Source organism: Halyomorpha halys, unplaced genomic scaffold (assembly GCF_000696795.3).
Source record: "Halyomorpha halys isolate HHAL.00 unplaced genomic scaffold, Hhal_1.1 Scaffold683.1, whole genome shotgun sequence".
NCBI lineage: Eukaryota > Metazoa > Arthropoda > Insecta > Hemiptera > Pentatomidae > Halyomorpha > Halyomorpha halys.
The window spans coordinates 14,623-26,407 of NW_027108384.1; the positions used below are offsets into that span (position 1 = coordinate 14,623).

The window sequence follows — 11,785 nt, forward strand, 5'->3', positions numbered from 1 at the left end:
TATTTTGAGTAATGAATTGTAAGCAACGTTATTTTAAGACATCGATGGTTTTTAGTTAATGTATTGTAACCTACGATATTTTAAAACATCGATGTATTTTGGGTAATGTATTGTAACCAACGATATTTTAAAACATCGATGTTTTTTTAGTCGTTGTCGGATTCTTTGTTTTATAAAGCACTTCTTACTGGCCGTGGAATTCGGGATCGTTGGAAAAGACCTTATGGTACTTAAGTGGATGTTTAAAAACATCGTTGTATTTTGAGTAATGTATTGTAAGGAACGATATTTTAAAACATCGATGTTTTTTGTCGTCGAAGTCGGATTTTTTGTTTCAAAAAGCACTTCTTACATGCCGTAGAATGCGGGATCGTTGGAACAGACCTTATGTTTCTGATATAGTTGTTCAAAAACATCGATGTATTCTGGGTAATGTATTGTAAGCAACATTATTTTGATATTTCAAAACATCGATGTTTTTTTTATCAATGTTGCATTCTTTTTTGCAAAAACCACTCCGACTGGCCGGACTATACGTCGTCGTTGGAACTGACCTTGAGTTACTGAAATTGTTGTTCAAAAACATCGATGTATTTTTGGCAAAGATTTGTATGCATTGATATTTTAATATTGAGCAAAGATATTTTAAAACATCGTTGTTTTTCTAGTCGTAATTTATCTCTATCACGTCGTTAGCGTGAAGGTTGGAGGTACTTTTTTATTCGACTACATTGTTGATTGGAATCTATTTATAATGTAAATTTTTGGTTTTCATTTAGTTACTTTTGGAAAAAAAAAAATGAAAAATTGGGACAAAACATCGATGTTTAGAAAACATCTGCTTAAAAACATTGACATCGATGTCGCATCCCTAATCACAACAATGTGGGAGGTTACTTAATGTTTGACAATAGGGTATTTTGGGATGAGAACTTGTAGTTTGGCACGAGAGATTGGACATGCTGAAATAATTTTGATATTATTTGAACTGTTCTATATTAGTTATTAGTTTAAAAAATAACTAAAAATGGAACTACTATTAGAAGGACTGCGCAAATGTACTTCTAAAGGGCCAGACACAGGTATGTTTATGTGATTAGTAATCATTTCTTAGAATTACAAAACTATAAGATGGGATCAAATGCTCAGTTATCTGTGAAGAATTTTTCTAATTAATAATTAAAGGTAACAAAAAATATTTGTGAATTTTTTTTTTTAACAAATTTACAAATTTATTTCTTTTGTTACAATTATGTTTTTTTTAAAAGTAAATCTTAATACAGAATATGTATATATATAATAAAGAATAATTCTCTTCTAAATAACTTTATTATTTAGAAGAGAATTATTCCCTTCTGAACTAAACAACTAACTGAAAGTGACTCTTTGATGTAGAAAACTGGTTTGAACATATAATGGAGGTTGATTAATGGTAGTTTAAAAATTGGTTTAAACGAATGTAATATTTTGTGTAATGTATATCATTGCCTCTTACTCCTTGCAAACTGCTGGTAATTCATTAATTCTGTCATAATTATTTTAAGTTCCAAGAATTCTTGATTTATTTAGATTTTTGTATTTCTGGACATAGAGAATTTGTAAATCTGTTTTTAGAGACTTTGATAGAATTATTGTTCCAGATGAAATGACCATTTTTAAAATACTATTAATTTATAGAGGGTTTATTTGTCTTTTTTTTTACTAATAGTATGCTTATTGATTATAATGAACAGATATCAAAACTCTATGTTGTGTTGATATTTGTTTTATATCGTGTCAGAGCCTTGGCTGATGCGAGACTATATGCAAATCTTTATTTTAGGTTCTCCATTTTCTCAATGAACCCAGTCTTGTAGGTTAACCCCATCCCTTAACTCTGTCAATATAATCTTTCTTAATCTATGGACTGTAATAATTCACTTTTTTAATATTTTTATTTCATCTGCAACTGTAAAATAAAAATTTTAACTCAAATTTCATTATTTTTTATTATTAGAATTAGGCCCTTACGAGCACAAGACCATATTATTATATTTTTAAATTAATGATCTTCAACTGGAAGAGTTTCTAAAACTAATATGAAATTGGTGAATGACACAATCTTCCTTGTTTAAATATAATAATTTATTTCGAAATGAGGTGTAGATAGTTGACCGTAGATTAATAATTTATTTCATATACAACAACGACGTTTCATTCAGGGTTATTCTCCATCTTCAGGTTGTTGCTATATAGTCATGTTGCAGCATAAATTGAAGATTTTGCAACAATTTTCTATTAATAGTATTCATATGGTCTTCATTCGTATGCTGCAACATGACTATATAGCAACTACCTTAGCTGGAGAAAATGATTTCCTTATCATAAATATTATTAAAAAAAGATAAAAATGTTTCATATTACATATCAGGACTGTATTTATAAAATTCAAATTCAATATGATTTTAGTAAGGACCTTTTTTTGTTTTATTTATTTCTTTTATACCAGATCGGCCTGGTGGGCCTTACATGGTTGATATAACCGTTACATTATATATATTTATTTTTTTAACAGTTGATTATGGGAGGTAGAGTCTCGTACAAAAGACACCCCTAACTATATACAATGTTATAATTAAAAGATAAAATAAATAGATAAGAATAATGCTTCTTAATAAAAGAGAAAAGTAAAATTAATAACAAAAAATAATGATATTTGTAGACTTAACAAAACAAACAATTTCCCTCTAATGGTAAAAAGAAACAAGTTAATTTGAAAAAGGGACGAGAGAAGAGGGAAAAAAAAAAAAAGTAAAATAGAGGTAGTGTGAATAATGAATTATTAGATGTAGAATTTATAACAGAATGTCCTGCAGCAGCCTGTGCGTCAATCTTCGGGTTGAGGTTGGGTTTCCCAGGTTGTAGATCACTGCTCCTTTAACTGTAGGCAACTGGTAGTGGAACTTCATGAACCGTTTTTTTATGTAATCCTCTATTGACTACATTTGTTATTCCTGATGCAATTGGCTATTTATTATGAACTAAGGAGCATTAACTGCGATTCTTAGGACTTTGTTTTGAAAAGATTGTAATTTTTTCCTTTCTGTAAAGGATGCCGCTCCCCAGACCTCACAGCCGTACATCAGCAGTGGCTTGAGAATTGTTTTAAATATAAGAACAGTTGTTTCTGGTTTTAATTTGGAATTTCTGTTTTGGATAGGATATAGCATTGTTAATCTTGCGTAGGTTTGATGTTGATATGGCAATTCCAGGTAAGGCGGCGATCTAGGTGAATTCCCAGGTATCTTACTGTTTTACTGGCAGGATTCCATTTCATATTTTTACCTTTGAGGATTAGTTCCGGTGGGTCTGGTGGGCGTCGAAGAGTTACAAATTTTGAATCACATTTTTCAATGTTCAAGCTAATCATACATTTAGTGAAATATTGTTCTAGATCATTAAGGTGACTTTTCAAAGTGTTTCTAGTGATCATAATGTCATCATGTTCAGAGAACATAGCTGTATTGTCAGCAAACATAGCTATAGAGGTGTGTATGGACTGGATGATGTCGTGAAGGTAGGAGTTGAACAAAATAGGAGAAAGGACAACCTTGTGGAGTATCGGCATGAATTTGTCTAAGGGTAGAATTTTTGTTATTAATTCTGACAGAAAATGTTCTATCATTGAGAAAAGAGCTTTCCTGGGTAATATTTTGATTGCTATGACTGGGATCAAATCATGGCCAGGATTTTTCTTTATCTTGAGCTTTTTAATCAGATCCTGGATTTCTTTTGGGGACATGAATTTAGGTGGGAGCTAAACTGTTGCGAGGGGAAGATTTAGATATTTGTCAATTTCATCAGTGACTAAATTCGGACTTATTTCTGTATTGGAGAATGTTTTCTCAAAGAAATTACCAAACACTTCAGCTTTTTCGGCATCACTGGTGATGAATTCATCATTGTCTACTAGACTTGGATTTTTTTCATGTTTATCCAATAGACGTTGCGTAGCCTTCCATGATGCATGATCCTTTGGTCTAAATTTTCCACATATCCCTGATATTTAGAATATGCCCATTCATCCAGATCCTTTTTAGTTTCATGTTTGAGGTGGTTCCATTTCTTTTTTGTGAACAGGGTTTCTAGTGCGCATCCACTGTCTCCTTGCATGATTTTTTTCTTTAATTTTTAGCAGTATTGATTTTGGGCAGCTGCCAGAAAATGGTCGTACAGTTGCCTCATGTAAACTGTTTGAGACCTACTCATTTAACATCATACTTTTATTTATTTCTTGAGCGGTAGAGAAATTTTTTTTTAGTTGTAATTTTTCATTGACAAGAATTTTGTACGTTTCCCAATTGATCACTCCATTAATGAGGGATTTTCTCACTGTTTCATTGTTTATCTCAGTTGAGAAATTAATTAATACAGGGATATGGTCTGAATTTAAAACTGTGATCACTTGAGAAGAGAGAGGAAAACTAAAATTTTTTGTTAATATGATATCCAGAATGTCAGATTTACAGCCTGGTCTGTAAAACGTAGGTTCATTTGGTGCATGTATTTGGACATTGTGCCTTCAGCAAATATCAAGTGAAGTATTTCCACTAGAATTTGATTTGCGGTATCCCCAGTAAAAGTTTTTACAATTTATGTCACCTAAAATTAATGTATGGTTCCCTGGTGGTAATAGTTTTAAAATTTGGTCTTGAATTAGTTTTTTATTTGGAGGTTTATAAACTGCTGTGACAATGGTAGAAGGAGACGAGTTTAAACGAACCGAAACAACTTCTATATTAAGTACATTGGTAATGATATTTTCAGTAAAATCAGGTATTATTTTTTATTATTAAGATTACACCACCAGAGGGAGTCCAATTTCTGTCATTGTGTAAATTTAAAAGGTCGATTTCTGATAACATGTAAATGAGCCGCCCACCCTAGCTTTTAAAGGAGTAATTTCCTGTTAATACTTACCCATTTTTTTAACAGGTGACGGACTGATTTGAATCAGTACGTTCAAAATTTCTTTTTTTCAAATTTGATTCATCTGATTGTAGGTCTACATCAGATTTATTAGCGGTAATATGTTTCAGGTTTTGGGATAAATCGGGCAAAATGTTTGAATCAACGCCTGATTGCATTTTATAAATAAAAATAACAAAACATTATAAAACAATTCATGAAAGCATAAAAAAACAAAATTGTCTCATAGGTTGATTGGTTGCACACACGCTAGAAAGAACTGCACTCTATGAAGTCAGAGGCGAAACTGGAGCAAGAACCTGAAACATAAGTGTATGACAATTGTAGCTATAAAAATATATTATTTGAAAAAATTATAAATTAAGCTATGAAAAATATTTTTTAATCTGGCATAAGTCATCCATTAGATAAATATGTTGCCATCTGATGTCAATAGTGTGCTAGGAAAATTCTAGTCTCACCATTGTGTGAGGGATGGGGAATTAGGAAGCTAATAGAACCCCTTCCCTGTTATGGGGGAATCCTGTCCTTGTGCACTCAAACAAATTAGGCACTTCATCTCGCAGATTTGTTGTGATCAAGAGAAATTTAATACATAATTATTAATTAATGAACTTATAATTTTTCTTATTGCTTTTACATGTTATTATGCGATTTTCGGTAATTGTTTGTCTGGATTTTAGTGGTATGTTTTGGGGGTGGGGGACACACCAAAACATCAGCATATAGTAAGAGCAGATATAAAGAATATAATAGAAGATCTCTTTTGCTTAGCTACTTATTTATTTATTTTTTTCACTGAACAAAGTTTCGTGTTATTTTTTCTCTCATTTTGTCTTTTTATTCTTTCTCATTTCAAATTAGTTCTTAATTTAAAGTTTAAAACAATGTTTTTAGAGATGAATTATTGCAATACATTGAATAGAGAAAGTGATATTTTTTCAACCTTTTATGAGGACTGGAAGAGCAATAAGTTTGACGCCTTCAATCCAACTTTTAAGACCATACCAAAATTTTTTCATGAGGTTAGTTTTCTGCTCATTTATTTATGTTTTTTAATGTTGAATATATCTTAATTAATATAAGATTTTATTAATTTTCAGTTTATTCCTTAATTTTTTTGGATTTCATAGATACCAGAAGACGCTGATTCACTACCATTGAAATTGAGGGAAGAAGGTAGATCTTTATTTCTTCAAAGGAGGAACACGACTTTACTTGATAATAATGAATTGAGGACATTATGGGTTCTTTTAGATAAATACCATAGTCCACCGAATGTCAGAGAAGAGCAATTGATTTCATATGTTGACCTTAAAAAAGTAGTTGGAAAAGCAAGCTATAAATGCAAGTAAGAACTGTTGTAAATTATTTAAATTATAATTCACTTCTTTTTGTTTTGTTATGGTGAAAAGAGCAACAGGAAATTTTTATTAATAAGATATGTGAGATTATGCTGTGTTTCTGGCCTAAAACATGCATTCCAGGACAAAACATGATTTCAGAAATCACAAATATTTTATTATCATATATTTTCTATTGATTCTAGATGGAAAACTATGAAACAAAATGTATTACCTATTTCTATTTAATTTACACAAATGATTTTAAGTACCATAATTCCTCCCTATCAAATTTGATTATACTATTTTTAACTACAGTATAACTCCACTTAGTCGGTAGTAATATGTAAATAAATAAGCTGGTGGGAAAACACTAAGTTTGGCTGAGCAAAACAAAATAACTGATGTAATTTATGAGTACTATTAAAACCTTACAGATCAATTTTACACTTTAATTAAATCATGTGTCTAAAAAATTTTTTTTAATAATTGATTCAACAAATTTCACTTCATCATACGATAATATACATATTTCCTGTATATGTATACTAAGTTCTGAACTATATTTTAATTTTTATCTAATATATGAGTTGAATTAGTATTGGAAGTTTTCTCTTATGTACAATCTGGATTAACCAGCTATGTCTTTGCCATGACTATTAGGAAGGATAAGTGGTGTTCCACTGCATTTAATGACCTTTCCAAAAGTATAACCAATTCATTATATTGAATAAATTTTGGATTGGGTTAATTTATTAAGTAACTTTGTTAAGTATATTTATGTTAGTAGTGTGTCGGTCAGGAGTGAAAGTATTGAAAATATCTAGTCCTCAGAAAGAACTTATCTAATCTGATCGTGTTATCAAAATGTATAAAGTCACTAAGTCTGTCTGCTAGAGGAGTGTCGGTCAGAAGTAGACCTTTAAGAATGGATATCAAGAAGACCTTATCTTTGGAAAAAACTTGTCCGAACTGAACTTGTTAAAATTTACAAGGTCGCTAAACTTAGCAACTACGACAACTGTCTGCGTAGAAAAGAATAACCATTTCTTAAGTTAATTCTAGCAGGAAAATGTTTAAATTGTAATAAGAGATTATGAGATTATAGGAGCTCACACAATCTGATCGGCTCTACCGGGATTGTTAAGTTTGTACTCTAGGTAGTTCAATACAACTTTTTTGTAAAAATAAATAAATACATTCATGAAACAAAAGTATAAATAAAAATAATTAAATTACAAAAATAGGTCATCAGAAGTGAAACCCAAATTGTTAACACCTTTAAGGAATGCCAATACATACATACTATACATTGAGCCTAGTATTCATAGGAGTACTACACACTACTGAGTGAGTGAACGTTTTCATGTAACATTGACTAATTAGTTACTACTACTATTTGATAGACGTTTTGTTTCTAATCTTCCTTTAATTATTTAATTTTAAGTTATTAAGTCATTGTCATTTGTGATTTCATCTTGAATCATCTTTCACTCAAAATATAAAAACTTTATCCATTGATACTATGTTAACTATCGGTTTATTCCTCCAAACTATGATGGATTTCTAAAATTTTACCTGAATACAATAACACTTTATTTTATCTATTCATCATCAGCATTACTTTAATTGTGTGTATGTACTAATTTTTCAGGGAATATTTCACTGCAAAACTTTTTGCTCAGCTTCAACAGAATGATGTTTATAACAGAATTAGCATTTTGGCATTATTTAATTATGCTATGCGTAAAGCTTGGTTGCAGCAAACTAGAATTGGTTTATCTTTGTATGATGCTTCTGGGAAAGGATATTTGCGGGAATCGGTAATTTTTATTTTATTTTTTATGTGTGCTTGAAATGCTTTTTGTTTTCCCAATAATAATTTAGCTAACAAAGTATTGTAGTGATATATAATTATTACTAGGAAGTTTAGTATTTCACACTGATTTGGTTTATGCATACATATTATAATAATTTAATGAAGAGGGTCAACCACGACCCAGATCATCTTCTTACAGTGTGTTCTGGTTTATTGTTATTAGTTAAAAATTCATAAAAAGTGCATCTACATTATAAACATTTTTGGGCACTTACCTTTATTTTTTCATGTTGTAAGATAATATAATTGACAATCTATTTTGATTTTGTGAAGTGCTAATTTGGTTATTTTTCTTACATTTTTATTTTATCTGAGACTTGTTTATAATGTTGGATAATTTTTCATATATCAGACCATAGTTTCCTTCATGGATTTCTTCCATTTCCATTTTTTAGCAATTTGTTTAGTGTTTTGTTTATGCAGCAACCAATACAGATTATATAAGTTTATATGAAAATAAGATGTTCAGGGTAGTAATAAACCCAAAAAAGTGAATCTTATTTTACTTTCTTTGTACCGAAGTTTTCCCCTAAATTTCAGGCCTTCATCAGGGCTGAAAACATGACAACCATAATAGAATGAAAACTAATAAAAAGGTATTAGGAGATAGCAAATAATAATATAAGAAGGTAATGTATAATATTGGAATAGTGAGAGTTTATATAACAAGGGTGGCCAACTTTTCTGTATATAAGATCTACTTTTTACCTTATAAGTGTGTTGCGATTGACCTGTTGTCATAAGCGTAGTCTAAGGGGGAAGAAGGGGTGTGAAATGCATACTATGTTTATATACTGTGTTTCAGTATCAGGTGCATTACAGCAAGGTAAGGTTAGATAAGTAATATATATTCAAAATTATTTTTTATCACTTATTATGTTTTCGAGATATAGGCTCATGACAAAAATAAATTTCCAGACCCATCTTTTGGTAGCAGCATTCCGTATATGCGTTACCTAAAAAAATTGATTTTGCGACACTATTTCAAGATAGATTTTTACTAACTTAAAATGTATTTTAACTTTTTTATCAACTGCAATGTATAGGTTGTACTATTTGTTCATAAATATGAAAAAGTTGTTATAAATTTGCACAGTATAGCTGATTATTTGATTTTAATATTTCACTTTCGCATTTTTTTACCCGGAAAATGTATCATGAAAGTATAATATGACTTACTTTTTGCTAATCTGTCAATAGCTTGCTTAGTACACATTGTGCTAAAATACAGATATACAGCTTATCTACCTATCTTAAAAACATCAACAATAATTATTTAAATGGCCAAAAAACGTCGAGGGAAATTAAAAGAACATGGATACATGGATAATTAATAACTTTTGATCCATATGAAATATGTCTGAAAGTTTTGTCTTCCACAATTGCTTCAAAGTCCATGGCACACGGAATTCCAACCCTGACATTGTGAGTGATCGACAATCGATCAACCAGTCAATCGCGATTGACTTGGCCACCCCTGATATATAACAAGATGACAGATATTGAAAATATTAGAAAAAAAAAACATAATGAAAGAAAAAAATATATAAAAAAAACAAACAGTCCTCTACATAATTAATAAAAACATTTTAAATTTAGATAAAAAGCATGAAAATATATTAGTCAAATTAACAAAATAAAGAGATGATATATAAAGATAAATAACCCAAAATGTGGTAACTCGTATAAATAAAAATAATATGAAATGGTGAGCAGAAATAAATTGCGTATGTATGGAGAAGTGAATAAGGAAACAATTAAAGAGAGCATGGTGTTGCGAAGAAGAAAAAAAAATTAAAATAATCCAAGAGACTCACGTGACTACATGTGGATTTTCCGTATGAATAAATATTGGCTACTGGGCAGTGCTGATGTATATAATACATTTAAGCCAAGCAGAAACTGAATGTTGATGATATGTATAACTAACTGTAAATATAAGTCTAAATTAAATGAATAAGATTCCAATAAACAACTAAATAACTTATGAATAAATAAATCATTATTAAACAAAGAGTCAAACTATAGATTAAAATAGCAAATATAGCTAATTATAATAATTTTTTATTGAGATAATAATACAATCTGCCACACTCGAGGTCAATGAGTATTTGAGCTGTACTTATTCAATCATAACATGTATAAATAGGAAAGATATAGAAAAAATTATATGAAATAACAATTTTTTTTTTTATTATTTATTTATTGCTATTTACAACTGTACATTATAATACATTTAGTAAATTTGATCTCAGTTAAAATAGAGTGATACAGGCACGTAGAGAAACTACCCATTGGTAGCACTCTAATGACATTTTACATTAGCATGTCTCATGGCCAACTTCTTTTCAGGCACCTCAGAGGATTGTCAGAAATGGCAGAGGATGCATTGTTAGAAACTACTAGGTTTGGGTGGTTAGGAAATTTATAATGGAAGGAATGATATCTGGTTCGGGCTAGATTGGTTACATTTGGAACATTAAGGTCTTTATGTATGACTTTATTTGTGACTAAGTAAGGAGCATTGAGGATTTTACAAAGGATTTTGGATTGTAAGGATTGTATATGAGAGGAATTCGAAGGTTTAGTGGAGCCCCAAAGCTCAAGTCCGTATGTCCAGATTGGCTTTATTACAGTCATATAGATCAGTCTTTTATAATGAATTGGAAGTTAAGACCGTTTGTCCAGCAAGTGCTGTAATAGTTGAAATCAACGTGCAGTTTCCTGTCTTTTCAGTCTTGTGTGATGATTCCAGGCTAGTTATTTGTCCAGATGTAGTCCAAGGTAACGGATCTGTTCAACAGGGGTAAGATCAACATTACTAAAGGTGATTTGATGGAATTTGTTGGGTTTTATTTTAATCCTCCAGTTACGACAACATTCTTTGAGGGCTGTGATATGGGATTGGAGAGTTTGGTATGCAATTAAGGGGTTATTATTAACAGCAAACACACATATGTCATCAGCATACGTGGTGAGGGTAGTGTTAGGATTGGTTGGGATTTCAGCTGTATAGGATGGGGCCAAAGATACTGCCTTGAGGAACACCAGTGGACTGAGAATAAGTAAGGAATAGAATGGCTTTCCGAGGAAGTAGTTTTAGGATGTGGGATGTTATTAGGTTGTGTCCAGGAGCTTTGGGTAGGTAATCTTTGAATGATACTAGATATCTCTGAAGGATGAAATGTTTAGATGGGAGGGCAATTTGGAGCAGAATATTTAGTTCTGCTTCAATACATTCACGGTGAATTGGGTTAAGGATATCAGGATGTGGAATAAAGGTAATAAAATAGAATATATTCTTTCTCAGGTTTGGGATTCGGTGAGAAGTGGGTGGTTAAAATCTTTGAAATTCAGCAGTTTCTTGGTGGTCCTCTATAATGATTTATCAGTAGTTGTAAGATTTTCAGTAAAGTTAATTAAATTTTGAATTTTGTACCAGGGCATTCAAAAAGTCCTGTCGTTTTTCGTTTGTTCGTAGTTTATTTCGATTATAGAGTGTTTGCTAATTAATTCCGTTCAATACAACTTTTATCCATGTAAACACAAATGTTTATACTTTATGAATAGGAGGCTAAGGAGGATTAATTTAATG

The 11,785-nt window shown here is 30.6% G+C and overlaps 1 protein-coding gene across 2 annotated transcripts in view; it reads left to right on the top strand.

The window, feature by feature from the left end:
* Window positions 1-841: 841 nt before the first annotated feature.
* LOC106685343 (serine/threonine-protein phosphatase 2A regulatory subunit B'' subunit gamma) overlaps window positions 842-11,785 on the top strand; it is a 50,429-nt gene continuing 39,485 nt past the window's right edge. The window contains exons 1-5 of one of the 2 annotated variants that reach the window (XM_067046691.1): window positions 842-1,082; window positions 5,198-5,280; window positions 5,866-5,993; window positions 6,102-6,319; window positions 7,966-8,134. In XM_067046691.1, coding sequence (XP_066902792.1) covers window positions 5,868-5,993; window positions 6,102-6,319; window positions 7,966-8,134 — 513 coding nt within the window. In that variant the 5' untranslated portion in view covers window positions 842-1,082; window positions 5,198-5,280; window positions 5,866-5,867. The remainder of the gene's footprint in view (window positions 1,083-5,197; window positions 5,281-5,865; window positions 5,994-6,101; window positions 6,320-7,965; window positions 8,135-11,785) is intronic. The other variant, XM_014427946.3, reaches the window with a different exon arrangement.